The 20,126-nt window shown below is 40.1% G+C and overlaps 1 protein-coding gene and 1 non-coding gene across 2 annotated transcripts in view; one reads left to right on the top strand and one right to left on the bottom strand.

The window, feature by feature from the left end:
• Positions 1–20,126, bottom strand: part of Oga (O-GlcNAcase) — a 226,814-nt gene that overhangs the window by 77,323 nt on the left and 129,365 nt on the right. The window contains exons 10-11 of the mRNA XM_067154884.2: positions 18,709–18,721; positions 13,376–13,556 (exon numbers count right to left, since the gene is read on the bottom strand). Of these exons, the coding sequence (XP_067010985.1) occupies positions 13,376–13,556; positions 18,709–18,721 (194 nt within the window). The remainder of the gene's footprint in view (positions 1–13,375; positions 13,557–18,708; positions 18,722–20,126) is intronic.
• On the top strand, positions 2,304–2,410 carry LOC136882503 (U6 spliceosomal RNA). The gene has a single exon (XR_010861205.2). It is a non-coding gene; the product is annotated as a U6 spliceosomal RNA (small nuclear RNA).

The following is a 20,126-nucleotide window of genomic DNA, read 5'->3' as shown; positions in this document are numbered from 1 at the left end:
ATCCAGTTCATGTAACAGTGAAACCTCGTTAGTACATTCCTGCTTAGCACGTCGTAAATTTGAAGTCGTCGTTACATCCAGAGACTAAATGGAATGCACCCACCAGATTTTGTACTCTTTGGTTTAGAGAACAGATTGTTTTAAGAAAAAGCACGATGTAAATCAAGTTTTCAGTTTGTGGAAAAAAATAAAAGATAACACCTGTGTAACTATCAGATGAATTCCGTTTTATTGGGTAGATTTTCGGGTTCGACATAACATTAGTGGCGACCACAACTGGACGTGAACGAAGCAGTAATTTGAAATGGATAAGTTGACTAAATCGCGAAAACCAATAGTGCTATGTTCACGAAAACATACGATGCGGTGATGGTGGAAACAGACCCAAACAAGGTAAGATTGCGTTTTAATAAACTAGAACGATTAGAAAATAAATTGAAGGATGCTGATGAGAAAATATTAGAAGTGCTTCTTGACGTCAGTGACGAAGAACGATATACAAATGAATACGATGAAGTGAATGAATATCGTGATAAAGTACATGAAGCTCGTCAGAAAATGGAGTGTTTTGTATTAACACAACGTACAAATGAAGGAAATCAAATATCGAGTGATGGTTTTGTAGGTTTCTCACAGAAAAAACTCAAACTGCCAAAAATCGAACTTCGAAAATTTTCCGGAGAGGTTAGGGACTGGTTAGGGTTTTGGAGCCAGTTCCGTCGAATTCATAACGACAGACATAGAAAAAGAAGATAAATTTCAATATTTGATCCAATGTACTGTTGAAGGAAGAAGAGCTAGGGAGGTGGTAACTAGTTTCCCCTCCAACAGCTAAAAATTATGATAATGCAGCTCAGTGTCTTAAAAGTCGATTCGGAAAAGAAGAATTACTCGTAGAATTTTATGTTCGTGAACTACTTAGACTTGAGATTCAAAATGTTTCTTCAACACAAAGACTGACTCTCCCAGAGCTCTACGATTGCTTAAATCCCACCTTCGATCCCTTGAAACTCTGGGCATGACTAGGGCTCTCTAAAGACTAGGTATGCTCGCCCGCCATTATGGTTCATTCCTGCACTACGTTGGTTAGGCAGGTGGCCGTCCTAGGCTTGTATATCTCCCTTTTTTTTTTTACTGTTCTCCACGCTAGGAAATAATGCTAAATTAACATACTGTAAAAATACTCATTCTCAGTATTACTCAAACGGTTACTCAACATAAATATTAGTATATTTTGTAAATTATTGTGTAATTTTTACTCGAGACTGTGATTACAAAAGCGAGGTCATTGATAATTAACCTTTTAATAAACAAACAAACTAGGCATGTACTCCCACTGGAGAAATATTAGAAAAAGTAGCTTAATGATAAATCGTTTTTTTAAATTATTATTATATTATTGATAAGTAGAATAGGTTGTTCGTAAGCTATGGGACACCATGGTACTGATATAGGCTACTGTCATTCTTCAATCGTGGAATTTGACGAGGTAATCGGTCAGTGTCGAAGATATATAAATTGTGATAGAAGATTTTGATACCGGTACCATAGGGCCTATGATCTGAGTCGGTATTTCATACTTGCGTGAAATTGATTCAACGCTATTTTCAAGCTTGTCAAAATAATAAGGAAAATATTCTTCGAACAAATATAACGCTGAAATGTGATTTACGAATACAAACACACAGGAGTAACTGATTTCTTGTCCGCCTCCGTAGTGTAACGGTTAGTGTTAATAGCTGCCGTCCTCGGAGGCCCGGGTTCAATTCCCGGTACCTACTGCTAGGAATTTAAAAACCGGCAGGAGGGCTGGTATGTGATTGAAATGGTACCTGCAGCTCACCTCCAATGAGGGTGTGCCTGAAAAGAGCTGCATCACCTCAGGATGAGGACACGAGTTTACTTACTTACTACTGATTTCTTTAAGTTTCTTTCTTCTAAAATTTAGTCCCTTTTTAATTTACCAGTATTTAAAAAAATACATTCGATGTGTAAAATAATTTTTGGTGAGTGTTATGTACCTCATCAGCTTATGCAGTTGTAATGGACAGAGGATTTTCGTTTATTCAACCGAACATTCATAAAACAAATATTATAAATTGCATTCGGGAAGAAAATAGGAATAGAGTAGGCCTAACTACTTCTATAGTTGAATATTCTCTCTCAACTTGAAGTATTGCACTGATAATCATTTACCAGTTAATTGTAAGGGGAGTGACCCACGAGCTGTGGTGAATATTGAAAATATTTGACTTTGGCAAAGTTAACAGTACTTTATTTTATTTTTTTATTTTTATTTTTTGGTACTCGCTTCGGCGGTACATATACTAAAATTGGAACGATACAGAGAAGATTAGCATGGCCCCTGCGCCAGGATGACACGCAAAATCGTGAAGCGTTCCACATTTTTTTCCTTCAGGCTAGCAACCCGTCGGAAGGACATTTGATTGCTTTCAAGTCTTGCAAAAAGTAAAATGCAAGACCGTAATAGGTCACATGGCCCAATACTTGGAAGGAAGATGATGATGATGATGATTTTTATTTTTTGCTAGGGGCTTTACGTCGCACCGACACAGATAGGTTTTATGGCGACGATGGGATAGGAAAGGCCTAGGAGTTGGAAGGAAGCGGCCGTGACCTTAATTAAGATACAGCCCCAGCATTTGCCTGGTGTGAAAATGGGAAACCACGGAAAACCATCTTCAGGGCTGCCGATAGTGGGATTCAAACCTACTATCTCCCAGGTGCAAGCTCACATCCGCGCGCCTCTACGCGCACAGCCAACTCGCCCGGTGTTTTTTGTTTTGTTTTGTTTTTTAAGGAGATTTCTCTGGTTTGAGGGGAAGTAGCATGATTTCTCAACACGACTCACCTCATTAAACTTCAAAGGGTTGCAACATTGGTTAACTTGCTCAGGTAGCACATGCGACCAAGCGATCGCTCGTAGGAGAAACTCGAGTTTGATCACATGGCCCATTGCGCATGTATGAACCAAAATAGCGGCTAAGCATACCCATCTTATAGCGCCTTAGGCATGACTGCTGACAGGTACGCAGCATTCTTGTTTCTGTTAGCCGAGTTATCTCTGCCTGAAGACTTGCTGAGAATATGGCTGAGAAATTCTGTCCATCACCCAGTTAGTGACCCTACCGAGGATTTATACCGTGACAAACTCTCACGACTGACTTTATTTCTCAAGAATGAAGTGGAAGGTGAACAGAGGGTAGCACTTGCCCAAGGAGGATTTAATACAGCAAATCAGAAGCCTACAAAGCAGAAACCTAGGTTAAGCGAAGCTGAAAACATGGCCACTGCTAGTTGTCTGTTCACAGGAGACATTAAAGATCCTGGAAATGTATGTGTATTCTGCAGAAAATCTCATGAGAGCGAAGAGTGCTTCAAGGTGCAGAAGATGACTCTAGTGGAAAGAAAGAATATTTTGATGAAAGTGGGGTATTGTTTTCAGTGCTTGAGACCTGGTCATGTTGCCAAGATCTGTAAGGGTAATGTACTGTGTCATTTCTGTGGAAATAAACATGTTATTCTAATGTGCCCAACACTACCTTTCAAATATTTACACAGAAAATGTGGAAGAAACACAAAACAAAAAGGAAGGTGCCAGTACTACCTTGGGTAATCAGAACTGTAGCCAGGATATTCTTCTGCAGACCTTGTTGGTGAAGATCACAGGAAGGAAAGAGGACTGGGTAGTAAGAGCACTCATAGATAGTGGATCACAGCGATCATATATATTAAAGAAACTGGTAGATACCATCGGATTGGAACCATCAGGATCTGAAACCACGATTCATGCTCTGTTTGGAGGAACTGAGTCAAAAGAGCATCTACATTTTAATTATCAAATACAGTTGAGCAGTTTAGATGGCAGGTACACATGTAAGATCCCTGTACTGGATCAACCGATTATTTGTGGTACTGTCCCTAGAATCCAAAGTGGCCCTTGGATGAAAGAACTCTGAAAAAACAGAATCTTTCTCTCTGACTTTGGAGAAGGGACGCCTGAAATTGAACTTCTTTTAGGAGCAGACACCTACGGAACACTTCTCGCTGGAAGAATAAAAAACATGGAATGTGGACCAGTGGCTGTTAAGACTCGAATTGGGAGGGTTGTTATGGGGAGGCTATCTCTGAACAGTCTCTCAGACTCATCCAGTATGGTGATATCGTCAATGTTGACTTTAAACATTGCAATCACTGATTTATGGAAGTTGGACACCGTGGGAATTAGAGACCCTGAGGAGAAGACATCGAAGAAATAGAAATGGCTACCTTGGATCATTTCAAGAAGACTGTCTCAATCGACGAGGATGGCCGTTACAAAGTCCATCTAACATGGAATGAGGTATCTGAGGAGCTCCACGACAATTTGGAAATTGCTGAGAAGAGGTGCAGGATGACGACTAACAAACTGTTGAATGGCAACAAGTATCAGGAATACAATGTTGTGTTTCAGGATTGGCTTCAAGAAGGGGTGACAGAGGTACTCTTTCAAGACTTTGACAATAAATGTCACTATTTACCTCACAGAGATGTATTCAAAGAAAATTCAACCACACCGTTAAGACCCGTATTTGATGCTTCTTGCCGGGGGAAGGAAAGTCGATCTCTGAATGAGTGCCTGGAGAAAGGACCAAATCTGCTGGAACAAATTCCACCTATTCTGATCAGGTTTCGCCGTCGTGAGATTGGAGTAATTTCGGACATAGAAAGGGCCTTTCTGCAAATTTCTGTTGGTCCTTCACACAGAGATTTCTTGAGATTCCTATGGTGGGAGGATTCCTCCATGAAGAAAATCGAGATATTCTAACATCGACGAGTTGTATTTGGGCTCAAGTGTAGTCCATTCTTGTTGGGTGCTGTTCTTGATCTCCATTTAGAAAACAGCCCTCCTGAACTGCAAGAAAGAGCACAACTATTAAAGAGCTCATTCTATGTCGGCAACTGCGTAACATCCCTTGATCCAGAGGAGGAAATGACCCAATTTCGTGAGAAATTTATGAAACTACCTTCAGGAACCAGATTTGAACTACGTGGCAGAGAATGCACCTCAAGGGGGAAAAGAGAATACGTCTGAGAAGATTTCTCCTGTTCTTGGATTAGTGTGGGACAAGGAAGAAGATGTACTGTACTGTGATGTGGGGCCTCAAAATGAGACTGGATGTGTTACACTAAGAAAAATCTAGTCACCTGCTCATAGGATTTTTGATTCCATTGGTTTTTCATGTCCTCTGACCCTATTCCCTAAACTTTCAGGATAGATGGAATTCAAAGATGGGATGGGATGATCCATTGCCAGAGGATGTACAGAAGTAGTTTACAAAATAGGAAGCTGAAGTTTGGCGACTTTCTGAAGTGAAAATACCGAGACATTTCGTAGTAAGCAGGTCTGAACAAACCTGGAGTTTACATACATTTTGGGATGCCAGCACGAGTGCTTATGCTACAGCTGTCTTCATACGAAGCTGTACTGGTACTGTAGATATTGTTTCTGTTCGGCTGATCATGGTAAAGACAAGGGTTTCACCACTCAAGGAAATTTCGATGCTGTGATTGGAACTCCTGGCATGTTGTATGACTGGCAAGCTGTCAGAGAAAGTCTGAACTTGAACATCTCCGAGTTTTATTGGACAGACTCTTCAGTGGCATTTTATTGGACCAAGAGAGATGAGTCATGGGGAGTATTTGTGAACAATTGAGTGAAGGAAATGAGATCGCTGACGAGACAAGAAGACTGGAGGCATGTTCCTGGGGAGCAGAATCCAGCTGACCTTCCATCTCCAGGCTGTTCCACTGAAGTCCTTATAGACTCCAAATGGTGGGAGGGTCCTAACTGGTTGAAGTTGGCAAAAGGAGAATGGCCGACATCAGAGGTCAATGTGGATGATGACATCATCAAACAAGAGAGAAGAAAAATATCTCCATCACTGATCAATTCCTCAGAAGAATGGAGATGCCTGGTACCTAAGAAGATTTTCTAAGTTTAAACTTTCAGGCTCATAGGATGGATACTGCGATTTGTTGGAAAATCATTGAAACGTAGCAGTTGTGAAAGTGGGATGATCTCTCTGCTTCAGAACTAGCACAGGCGGAGAGAAGGCTCCTGCGTCTTGTCCAGGCAGGGGTTCTGGAAGAAACTGAAAGACGACGACTGAACTCCCTTTGCACCTTTGTGGACCAAGATGATCTTCTGAGTCTGAAGACTAAAATTGTTCAAAGAGAAGATGAGGAAAATTTTAGTTACCCCATTCTTCTGCCTTCCAGTCTCAAACTTAGGGAGATTCTAATCCGAGACTACCACACACAATATTCTCATGCGGGTGTTGAGGATTTACTTGGAATATTAAGGGAAGAATACTGGATTTTAAGAGGTCGGAAGACAGTACGGAGGGTGATAACAAAATGTGCCAAATGTCGACGACATGAGTCGAAGAAAATTGATGCAGATCCTGCAACACTGCCAGAAGATAGAGTGAAACATTCGTCAGTCTTCGGGATCAGTGGGGTCGATCTTGCTGGGCCATTGATTTTAAGGGGCTGAGAGAAAGCTTGGATTTTGTTGTTTACTTGTGCTGTGTATCGAGCTATACATATTGATCAGGTGTTAAACCTTTCCACAGAAGCAATTCTTCAAGGTCTTAGGAGATTTATTGCAAGGCAGGGACGATCCAGAGTTATATACAGTGACAATGGGACCAACTCCTTTGACTCTTTGGACTGACAGATAGAAGAGGAAAAATCTTCAAGGAGGATCCAGTGGAAATTCATTCCACCCACGGTTACTTGGTGAGGTGGATGGTGGGAGAGGATCATTCAAATGGTCAACAAGTTGTTGAAGAGGACATTGGGAAGAGCCTCTCTCACCTAAGAAGAGGCTTTGACTGTCCTATGGGATATGGAGTCTGTGGTAAATTCTAGGCCTTTGATGACCTGTCTGAGGATCCAAACGACTTAGTGCCATTGACTACTGCAATGTTCCTGCAGGACAACCGGTCCATTGAAGTGCCTGATCTCGATTGCCTTGACAAGATGATATAAATGTTGATTCCCATAGGGAACCTGAAATATTTGTCCCAAATGAGTAAATTTATAATACCAATATAAATGGTCCGTTATTGGACATTGTAAATTTTCCAGCTAACTCATTCCTGGTTGCCAGCGTTTTGCCTCCGTGTGCTAGGTTGGGTTCATCAGTTGGTACCTAGCACACCCACCAAGATGCTGCATACTGGGGAGGTCACTGCATAGGCTACTTACAGCCACTGGCAGTGCCAATGCACTATGAGAGACTTTGTCTCTTTGCCAAAAAACTGATGCCTGCTTGGTCATCAGATGATATGTTATTCCCATAGGGAACTTGAAATATTTGTCCCGAATGAGAAAATTTATAATACCAATATAAATTGTCCGTTATTGGACATTATAAATTTTCCAGCTAACTCATTCCTGGTTGCCAGTGTTTCACCCCCATTTATATTGGTATTATAAATTTACTCATTCGGAACAAATATTTCAGGTTCCCTATGGGAATCAACATTTATATCATCTGATGGCCAAGCAGGCATCAATTTTTTGGCAAAGAGACGAAGTCTCTCATAGTGCATTGGCACTGCCGGTGGCTCTAAGTAGCCTACGCAGTGGCCTCTCTGGTATGCACTAGCCAGCGTCTTGGTGGGTGTGCTAGTTACCAACTGATGAACCCAACCTAGCACACGGGGGAGAAACGCTGGCAACCAGGAATGAGTTAGCTGGAAAATTTATAATGTCCAATAACGGACCATTTATATTGGTATTATACTTGTTGCTTGTTGTTTTAAGGGGCCTAACATCGAAGGTCATCGGCCCTATTGGTATTATAAATTTACTCATTCGGGACAAATACCGTATTTCACGGCATAATCGTCGCACTTTTTATACCAAAATTTTCGAAAAAAATTGTAGGGTGCGACCATTATACGATGAATATTTAATACCAGTATTTGTATTACTCAAAAAATGTATTTATAACTAAATTGTATTTGATACAAATTTAAGATGCACGTAATACTCGCGTTTATACATCAAAATAATTAAAATAGTCTAAAACAAAATTCATAATTTTTCGCAACAATTCGGCGAACGTTTTTCCAACCTGAAAATAAAAATGAACGTATTAAGTTAATTTGTCATTAATTTGAGTATTAAAGTTAAAATATTACACTTGCAAAAAATTATCGCTTTGTTGTGAAATGCGGACTTACTGGTACGCAATTTATTCCAAATCTTCAGTGTCGCTATCGCAGGTTTCGCTATCTGATGCGCCGTCCTCACCTCTGTTAATACCAGTATCAGATTCTTCGTCTCCCTGCCACACTGCGTCATCTTCGGAACCGTCTAGTGCATATTCTTAGGCATCGTTTTCCCCTTGAAAATGATGTAAGGCGGCAACTTTCTCCCGTCAGCTGTAATGGCTAGCATTGCCGTGCATCGCATCTTCTCACTACCGCTAGTTTTCATTAATACACTCCGTGATCCTTTTAGCGCAATAGTGCTGTTGCGAGGCATATCAAAAAAGATTGGAGTCTGATCGGCATTACCGATTTGAGAAAGCAAGTACGAAGTTTCCTTGCGCAAACGTATGACAAATCGGTGAAAATTTACAATCTTGTCCGTGTAATCAGCAGGCAACTTTTGGCTTAGTGTTGTTCTCCTTCGCACTGACAGATTGTGTCGTCGCATGAACCCCTTAATCCACCCACGAGTCGCCTTAAACTGAGTTACCGGTATGTTGTGTTTGCGCACTACCTCCTGTCCCTTAATTTGTAACATTTCATATGATACACTGCAGCCATTGTTACGTATTTCACTGACGTACCTAAACACTTCTTCGTCAATTATAGGAAACTTCTCTGTTTTAGGACCTCTAAACGCGTGTCTAGAAGGGTTTGTGCTTTTTAGCTTGTTTTTTTACTTTCCGCCGTCACGCACCAACTTTTCACTCACAGAAAATTTTCTTTCTGCAGCTCTGTTCCCGTGCTGTTCAGCGAAGGCAATTACGCTTAGCTTGAAGCCCGCAAAATAGTTTCTATATTTACCCATAATCGCTTATAAATGCTTCACACGTTAATGTTTTGCGATATAAATGACTTTCCGTAATTGTTCACTATTAAAACAAATTATTTCTGCCAACACCCAAAACACAAATTAAAAACTTAAATTCTCACGCACACATGTCTACAGTAATCACGTAAATCTGAAACAAATAAATGCATCTGTGATCTGTCCATTCCAGAGCAGCCAATACTGTTAGGCAGCAAGGAAGCATGCAACAATTTATCAGTTTAGCTCGTTGGTTGCGACACACTACTGCGCATGCGCAAAGCTCGCAAGCTCGCTCTGGCTAGCGCGGTGTAGATCTACTGTATAGTTGACTGTATTCCGAGACGTCAGTAACAAACATTCATTTTTTTCAATTTCTTTTAAACATACGGTAATTAGGTTAATATTTCTTCCCAGTTATTGATGATTTTACATTACATTACTGACGAGTTTATAAAATAAAACTTTAATAGCATTGGATAATAATTATCTTGACTGCTTGGATAAAAGGTTTCATCCCATGCCCGGACACTTATGACGTAGTAGTAAGATAAGAGTTTAGCGATGACAACTGAGACATCGTAAATAATTCGGCTGAATAATTCCGTGGAAATCTACGTTATCGTCTTGGATTTCACTTCGTGCGCAATAACACAGGAGCCGGCCCCATGGAGCCTTACACGGAGGCCTCGGGTTCAATTCACGGCCGGGTCAGGGAATTTTACCTGTATCTGAGGGCTGGTTCGAGGTCCATTCAACCTACCTAGCCGGTATTTCCTGGCGACGTTGCCGATAAGCGATAACTTACAGCCTTACGTATTTCAAATGGGAACTCATAATATGTAGGTGGTGATTAAATAGTACACTGTCTCGCGACCACGTTGTCAAACTGCCGATAGCCTACCGGTAAGCATAATATGTAGGTGGTGAATAAATAGTACACTGTCTCGCGACCACGTTGTCAAACTGCCGATAGTCTACCGGTAAGCCATGCGTCGTATTATATACCGGTATTATTTATTTATACGTTGTGCAACATCTAGCAAACGTGACTGTGTTGCCAAATTGCCCATAAACCATACACGTATTTAAATTGCGCATTCATGTGCAACTTACGTTGCAGTTCCATTTACCTTTTAACCAGATTAGTGAACAAAATTTGGACGTGCGACGATTATGTAATTAAAGGTTTAAAGTCCGATTTTTGTATTGAAAATAAAGGATGCGACGATTACGCGGTGGCGACGATTATGCCGTGAAATACGGTATTTCAGCTTCCCTATAGGAATCAACATTTATATCATCTGATGACCAAGCAGGCATCAATTTTTTGGCAAAGAGACGAAGTCTCTCATAGTGCATTGGCACTGCCGGTGGCTCTAAGTAGCCCACGCAGTGGCCTCCCCGGTATCCACTAGCCAGCGTCTTGGTGGGTGTGCTAGGTACCAACTGATGAACCCAACCTAGCACGCAAGGGCGAAACGCTGGCAACCAGGAATGAGTTAGCTGGAAGATTTATAATATCCAATAATGGACCATTTATATTGGTATGCCTTGACAAGAGTGACCTTAGAAGACGGGCTAAGTACCTGCGGCGTTTACGGGAGAAATTGAGGGAAAGATTCCGTAATGATTACCTGAGCCTTTTAGTACAGCCGCAAGTTAAAGAAAAGTGTTGAAGGATGCTAAAGATTGGTGACATTCTGTTAGTAGGCTCTGATCAGAGGAAAAGACTCGAGTGACCTCTGGGTCAAGTGATTGAGATGTTTCCTGGTAAAGATGGTAACATAAGAGTAGTTCGAGTGCAGACTGCTGGACGGGACGTGATCAGGCCCATTCAACGTTTGTACCCACTGGAGAGGACTTCATTGCAGGATACCTTACAAGTGGAAGATGATGGAGATAATGAGCATGTAAGTGTTGTTTCTGCTGTAAAAAAAGTGAAAACGAAAAGTGGGCGTTCGGTGAAACTCCCTGCACGATATACAACTTACGTTTTGTGATAAGTTCTTGTCTTGTTAAACTGTGTAGGCAATATGATTGTAAGTTTTTTCAAGTTTTTTTTAATTGGTTCATTTTGGTTCTCTGTTAACAGAGGAATAAAGAAAACCAAAAGGTGGGAGGTACTTCCAAAGCTTGCTGATGATTCCTATTTGAGACCAGGTACATTCTTAGGTCTCATTAGTCCCGTATCCAGCATAGGACTGGGTAGAACTGATAAAGCATACAATTATGAGTTCTGTAAAAACATAAATATAGGACAGAGGTACAGTAGGTGCTTAGTGATTAGAAATAAGACACTATCCAGTAAAACAAAACAATTTTTTTTTTACAATAAGTTTTAGGTTGCATCGACACATACAGGTCTTACAGCGAGCATGGGAGAGGCAAGGGCTAGAAGTGGGAAGGAAGCGGCTGTGACTTTTAATTAAGGTACAGCTATAACAACAGAAAACCATCTTCAGGGCTGCCAACAGTGGGATTTGAACCCACTAAATCCCAAATGCAAGATCACAGTTGCGCAACCCTAACCACTTCCACAGAAGAAAGCTGCTTTCAGCGCTCTTTTTTCCTTCAAATCATTGTTTCCAACTTCGGAAATGTTCCTTCGCGCTCTCTTTTTCCTTTTCTGTTCTATTTTGCTTTTACGAAATTTTAATTTTGTCTCGGTTGCCCACAATATTGTTTAAAGTAGAAGGTGCTAGTTTTAACGTTCGCGCCAACCCTATGCGCTTAAGATGTAGATTCCTATCTACTTCCTGAAGGATTTTAATTTTTTCTTCATTAGAGATTGGTCTCATGACCCTTTTCTTATCCGTAGCCAGGCTATCACAAGACAGATAGCCTATGTACCGCGCAACTTCTCACGGTTATCCTATTAGTCCGTAAGTAGGCTGTCACGCGACAAATAATAACTTTACTTCTTTTTACCACTTAACACAATAAATTGAAGGTAATGCCAATAACTGTTCTTGTGATGTATGTATGTATGTATGTATGTATGTATGTATATACAGTCTTCAGCCTTAAGGCTGGTTGGATCCTAAACAGCTCTGCCATAAGCTGTCATAGATGGCCTAGGCATCACTGAAGAGATGTACTAGGGAAATGAGGAGTGAGGTAGTTTCCCGTTGCTTTCCTCACCGAGCCAGAAGTTGCTATTACATATCAGTCTGCCAAGCCCACTGAAATGCATCCCCCAGTCGACCCTATGAGCGATATTTTTACACCATTCATAGCAGGGACTGGCTGCAGAAGGAATGGCATTATTAGCATCGCTCATACCTCAGTCACTTTCATATTGTCAAAGCCAAGGATAAGACAGAGACAGATCAATGAAAGTAACAAAATTGCTCTAGCCTATACCAGAAGACATAGTGCACTGTAAACACTAGGTCCTGCCAGCAAAGGCATGTTCTTGTGATAAGATGAATTAAATCAGTGTGGCACGACTGAAGTTAACAATAGCAGATCTTCGACAGGTCATTTGTAGGTGCCGTTAAGTAATAAGGCTTCAATATACTGTAGGCCTATCCCATTAAAATGTTATGTAAAGATGCAGGCAATGGTAAAGCGGTGAACCATTCATACAAAAATTGGCTTAATTTGTGTTTTATTTATAAGAAATAAATCCTATATAACAAAGTGCTGCAAAACTGAATGAAATATTAACGCATCATAACCTTTCGCATGCTGTTAGGTTTGCAACCTGGTCAATCAGAATTATACGTAGTTTACTTAACGTCCCGTGATATTTGTAATTTGCTAGTTTTGCCGATGTGTTGTCATAATGAGTGTGTTGTCTGGTATTAGTTGTATAGGAACGTGTTGTGAGAAATGCCTGGTGATTACTATCTGTTTTTTGAAGTAGTTTTCTCTTCCTTTTTTGCCAGTCGCGAGTATGTTCTCCGACATACTTTCTTCCTGTTGTGTGGTTTACAATGTTTTCTGCATCTTCACTAACCCTAAGCTTTTCTTTAGCCTTGAACAAGCAATTATGAGAACTTTTAGCCATAGGCCTACTTAATACGTGGTTCACACTTGACTTCTAACATTCTACTGACTCCACACAAAGGCAGGACAATACTGTAGTGCAACGTGATCCATTGAGACAAAAGCAGAACCAACTTTATTTCAAATAATGAGCACACCCAAGTTTTTCTTTGCTAAATTCTGGAAAAATATGCACAGAGTATTCATATGTATATGGTACATTTCTCCCCTTAAAAGTTACACATGCCTAGAAAACAAATCTAAAAAATTAGACTTCACTTCATACCTCAGGTTTGTCAGGAGAGCTGTCAGGCGAGCCCTTGTGCTTCCCAAGAGTGACGAGATGAGCATTGCTCTTTAACCAGTTGAATTCTTGTAGCAACTGAAGACCCTGACCGCCATGTTCAAATGGCAGATAAAAAAGGTCACATAGAAGAGCTAAGTCTTCATGAGTCAGATCTCGATCACTCCTGTAAAATCAAGCATTAAACACATCAATCATAACAACAATATTGAATTCCTGAACTACGTTTATTTCACAGGATGAGATCTTAGTACTTATTCACAAAAAAGCCATCTCCAGATTAAAAGTGATACAAAAAATTAACATGAAGGCAAAAGCAATGTACATCATTCAACAGCTCTCCAAAACCATTGCTTTGGACACCTCATATCTGCAACTTTTTTTTCTTTTTGCAGAAATTCCTGAGGTCTGCAGCAACATACAATACAATCCAAGTACATAATAATCCTAATACAACATCTTATTTTCAAAAACATTACCAAAAACACCACATAAAAGAACAGGTAAAGACACTCATTCTTGAAGTCTTGATATACGAAATGACTTTAGAAGTGTGACAGTGATTATAGAACCTCGACACATACAGTGAAACCTCGATTCTCCATTTTTCGAGGGACCATGAAAATAAAACGTACAATACGGGAAGACGGAAAATCCGGGAATGGATGAAAACCATCAACAGTTTGGCTAAACATCACAAAAATGAAATATGTATAATTATAATCTTACAAAACTCCTAAATCAAACCAAACTACAGCCCCAGTGGGACTTTGCCTGCCAAATGACCGCTGCTCAGCCCGAAGGACTCCAGATTACGAGGTGCGCATGGTCAGTGCGACGAATCCTCTCGGCCGATATTCCTAGCTCTGTAGATCGGGATCGCCATCTCACCATTAGATAGCTCCACAATTAAAGGTAATCACGTAGGCTGAGTGGACCTGGAACCAGACTTATATCCAGGTAAAATTGCCTGACCTGGTCGCAATCGAACCCGGGCCTCTGGATGAGAGGCGGGCATGTTAGACCACGAAACCGCATTAATTACCGGTACGCGAGTTCAAAATCTCGATACTTTATATTCAGTTATACAGGGGAATCTTCGTCAGTTTCCCGTGAAAACTTCTTTCAGTTCAGAGACTTTGATTAGGCTAGCCAAACTCTTCGAAAAATCTAATACCGGTAACACCAAGCCAAACGACAATCGACCACAAGTAGTTTTTAATTCTCTCATCTAATAAAATAAAGCACATTAGATACGAAAGCACCCAAAATGAATGCGAAATCCGTTCATTTCTTAATCTTTCATTGTAATTTGGTCTCCGGTATACTGTTTGTAGTCAGTTTCCGGAAATCTCGTACTGCGCAAATTAGGCCTACGTCGACTTTTAAAGGTTATGTTGAACTCGAAAACATGGTTTCGAATATAAGTATCGATTCTTAAAAGTTCTCGAATGCATTATATTCAATTCTGCGCGTCACAAATCCAATCAAATTGAAAAGATAAAAGAAATATCAAAACTTCAGAAATTACGGTTATTCGTGACCTTGAGGTCATCTGGAAAGCGCGCTCGCTGCACATGTCAGTACGAGTTTGAAATTATACCAACCATTTAAAATGTAACGTGCGCAAATAAAACGACTGCGGTTTTTGGTATTTTAACACGAAAACGTAAAATTCTAGTCTTGCATTAGGACCTAAACAGTAATAGGCAATTCCAAGACCTCCCATGGCTTTCTTTTTTTAAATTACATTTAGGTGCAACATGTGTTTTGGTCTCGCTAACAATCATGTACGATAATATCAAAAATACTGAATTTGTGTTAAGAAGCAGTTTCGATTCCTGCCTGAAAGCCCAGTTAATCTGCAGTGCCCTGAGCAAAGTGCCAAAAACCTTTTCGGCAGTACGATTGAAAAAAGTAAAAATATAAACATTTAACCCTGGACGTAATATGGACGTTTTATAAGTGCGAACATTTGACGAAACTCATTCCGTCTTCAAGCAGAGCTGTCAAAATGCGCCGTGTCTCCTTGCAATTGTTGTCACCACTCTCTGCTTTATGATTTTCCGAGATTCTCTAAACAATACCACCTGAATGCGATGCTAAGATGGTCCCTTATGCAAGTTCACCGCCGATCGCTTTTCCAGTACTGGTACAGTACTTGCTTTAATTATCGCAGTGACGGTGCGTTAACGCCAAGATCCATAAATATGCCATAGCCGTCCTTTTGTGAGATACAGTTTATTAAAAAACTAATGATCGAGGATTTAGCGTTGATGGGACTGGAATTTCTGGACGGTTGATCGGGGAAATCGTTTCTTCAAGGAACGGATAATGCGGGACTTTTACAACGTGATGTAATTACGATGCTCGCAGGACCACGTAATTTGAACGCATATTCCGGGAAAACGTATTTTCCGGGAACGGATAATCGAGGTTCCACTGTAGTTCCTGGAACAGTTGTTTTCCCGCATTCACCGTTCAATTTATTTGGTTCCAGAAAGGTTTCAGACTAACTACTGTTAAATTTCCTCGCATCTATCATTCCACGAAATATCATTTTATCGCATGAACATTTAAAAAAATTCATCCTCGGCCACAATTTTTCTGCAATGATCGTTAGTGAGAAAAATATACACAACAGGTTTTCTTGAGTTTAAAGTGACAGCGCAGAATAGTGGCAACTTGTTTTGCAAGAATGTATGTGAGATTTCAAGTTGCTCCCTGACAGATCACATTCCTTTTTAATAATATTTAAATGATTTCAATTACACTAACTGTAAAATGTTAAAAGTATGTTTTTTGTCAATGTGTCAAATTTTAGCACAATACAGTAACTAACGAGTGTGCATCTCAAGTTCTAGCCTATTTTAATTCTAATAATTCAAACTTTTCTCAAGCATAGAGTTGAAAACCACACACATTAATTTAGGAAATTTTGAGAGAACTACCGTATTTCCCGGCATAATCGTCGCCACCGCGTAATCGTCGCATCCTTTATTTTCAATAAAAAAATCGGACTTTAAACCTTTAATCACATAATCGTCGCACGTCCAAATTTTGTTCACCAATCTGGTTAAAAGGTAAATGGAACTGCAACGTAAGTTGCACATGAATGCGCAATTTAAATACGTGTATGGTTTATGGGCAATTTGGCAACACAGTCACACTTGCGAGATGTTGCACAACGCATAAATAAATAATACCAGTATATGTACGACGCATGGCTTACCAGTAGGCTATCAGCAGTTTGACAACGTGGTCGCGAGACAGTGTACAATTCATTCACCACCTACATATTATGAGTTCTCATTTGAAATACCTAAGGCTGTAAGTTATCGCTTATCGGCAACGTCACCAGGAAATACCGGGTACGTAGGTTGAGTGGAACTCGAACCAGCCCTCAGATACAGGTAAAATTCCCTGACCCGTCTGTGAATTGAACCCGAGGCCTCCGTGTAAGAGGCAGGCATGCTACCCCTACACCATGGGGCCGGCTCCTGCGTTATTGCGCACGAAGTGAAATCCAAGACGATAACGCATATTTCCACGGAATTATTCAGCTCACGGTCAGCCGAATTATTTACGATGTCTCAGTTATCATCGCTAGACTCTTATCTTACTACGTCGTAAGTGTCCGGGCATGGGATGAAAACTTTTACCGAAGCAGTCAAGATAATTATTATCCAATGCTAATAAAGTTTTATTTTATAAACTTGTCAGTAATGTAATGTAAAATCATCAATAACTGGGAAGAAATATTAATCTAATTACCATATGTTTAAAAGAAATAGAAAAAATGAAGGTTTGTTACTGACGTCTCGGAACACGGTCAACTATACAGTAGATCTACACCGCGCTAGCTAGAGCGATGTATGAAGACGTCCATGCTCCTGTTTGCGAGCTTTGCGCAAGCGCACTAGTGTGTCGCAACCAACGAACTCAACTGATAAATTGCTGCATGCTTCCTTGCTGCCTAACAGTATTGGCTGCTCTGGAATGGACAGATCACAGATGCATTTATTTGTTTGTGACTGACGAGATTACTGTAGACATGTGTGCGCAAGAATTTAAGTTTTTAATTTGTGTTTGGGGTGTTTGCAGAAATAATTTGTTTTAATAGTGAACAATTACAGAAAGTCATTTATATTGCAAAACATTAACGTGTGAAGCATTTATAAGCGATTATGGGTAAATACAGAAACTATTCTGCGGGCTTCAAGCTAAGTGAGTGAAAAGTTGGTGCGTGACTGGCGGAAATTAAAAAACAAGCTAAAAAGCACAAACCCTTCTAGACGCACGTTTAGAGGTCCTAAAACAGGGACGTTTCCTATAATTGACGAAGAAGTGTTTACGTATGTCAATGAAATACGTAGCAATGGCTGCAGTGTATCATATGAAATGTTACAAATTAAGGGACGGGAGGTAGCGTGCAAACACAACATACCGGTAACTCAGTTTAAGGCGAGTCATGGGTGGATTAAGGGGTTCATGCGACAACACAATCTGTCAGTGCGAAAGAGAACAACACTAAGCCAAAAGTTGCCTGCTGATTACACGGACAAGATTGTAAATTTTCACCGATTTGTCATACGTTTGCGCAAGGAAACTTCGTACTTGCTTTCTCAAATTGGTAATGCCGATCAGACTCCAATCTTTTTTGATATGCCTCGTAACAGCACTATTGCGCTAAAAGGATCACGGAGTGTATTAATGAAAACTAGCGGTAGTGAGAAGTTGCGATGCACGGCAATGCTAGCCATTACAGCTGACGGAAGAAAGTCGCCGCTTTACATCATTTTCAAGAGGAAAAAGATGCCTAAGAATATACAGTTTCCCCGTAGAATTCATATACGAGTGCAACCAAAGGGTTAGATGGACATAGAATTCATGCTGGACTGGGTTAAAACTGTGTGGGATAGAAAACCTGGTGCACTACTAAAACAACAAGCTTTGCTTGTTTTAGATAGTTTCCGAGGTCACCTCGTGAACGAAGTGAAGCAACTTCTCAGTAAAAATAAGACATTCAGATAGTCATTCCTGGTGGCCTAACATCTGCTTTGCAGCCACTAGACGTATGTATTAATAAACCCTTTAAAGACCACTTACATCGATTTTACGAGTGGATGATGAGCGGCGATCAACAATTGACGCCCGCTGGAAATATCAGGCGTCCACCCTTGGACTTGTTATGCTCATGGGTGATGAAGGGTTGGGATCTTATACCACCTGAACTAGTCTCCAAGAGCTTCAAAAGGACTGGGATTTTGAATGCACTAGACGGATCCGAAGATGACGCAATGTGGCAGAGAGACGAAGAATCTGATACTGGTATTAACAGCGACAAGGACGGCGCATCAGATACCGAAACCTGCGATAGCAACACAGAGGATTTGGAATAAATTGTGTATCGGTAAGTCCGTATTTCACAACAAAGCGATAATTTTTTGCAAGTGTAATATTTTAACTTTAATACTCAAATTAATGACAATTAACTTAACACGTTAATTTTTATTTTCAGGTTGGAAAAACGTTCGCCGAATTGTTGCGAATAATTATGAATTTTATTTTAGACTATTTTAATTATTTTGATGTATAAACGCAAGTATTACGTGCATCTTAAATTTGTATCAAACACAATTTAGTTATAAATAAATTTCTTGAGAAATACAAATACTGGTATTAAAAATTCTTCGTATAATGGTCGCACCTACTATTTTTTTGAAAATTTTGGTATAAAAAATGTGACGATTATGCCGGGAAATACGGTACTTGTGACAAAAAGAGGCTTGCAAGGCTGGCATATCTGAGCATCTTTGAATACTACAGGACAGAGACAGGATTGAACCAGACATCTGGGGCTCAGAAAGTGCTCTTATTGTTTGAGCTACTCAGTACAGCAGAAAATTTACATGAATATAGGCATAAGATCAGGATTTGGGAATTGGAGGAGGAGGATAGTGGGACAATTTAAGATAGACATTTGTTGAAGCAGCAATTGAGGTATGCAGGAAAACAAAAGCAAAGGTCAAGGGAAAGGAGACACGATGGTGGACAGACAAAATAAAAAAAGAAATAAAGGAACAAGGTGAAGAAAGAAATGGATAAGGAAAAGCAAAAAAAACGTATCAGAGGGATGAGAATAAAATAGAAAGGTTACATGTGGAATACAAAAGATTGAAACTACAAGTAAAGAGGAATATCAAGGAAGACAAGGAGAAATGTTGGGGAGACTTTACGAACAAAATTGAGCAAGATAGTCTAGGATATCAGAAACTATTATACAGAGTAATAAAATCGAAAATAATAAATCAAGAAAAAATCAAGGCATTAGAGAGGGAAGATGGATCCATAGTACGTGACGAAAAGGGTCTTCAGAAGGTGATGGCAAAGTATTTTGAAAAACTTTATAATGAGGATGACTGCTCGGAGGAAGAAGGAAATAAGAAAATGGAAATAATAGATGGAGATAAAGAAGAACCCGATAACATGGTTGGAACTAGAAAGGGCAGTGAAAGCAATGACCAAAGGTAAAGCAAGTGGAAAAGACGAATTCAATGCTGATATGATTAAGGCAGCAGGAAGCATTGGACTACAGTGGCTATACAGAGCCCTCAATGCCATATGGAAGGATGAAAGAATACCTGAAGATTGGCAACAAGGAAGCATTGTACCACTGTTCAAAAAAAAGGAAATAGGAAGAAATGTGAAAATTATAGAGATATAACCCTAT

Source organism: Anabrus simplex, chromosome 10 (genome assembly GCF_040414725.1).
Source record: "Anabrus simplex isolate iqAnaSimp1 chromosome 10, ASM4041472v1, whole genome shotgun sequence".
NCBI lineage: Eukaryota > Metazoa > Arthropoda > Insecta > Orthoptera > Tettigoniidae > Anabrus > Anabrus simplex.
The sequence above is the reverse complement of the archived record's forward strand: the minus strand, read 5'-3'. Positions and strand labels throughout refer to the sequence as shown.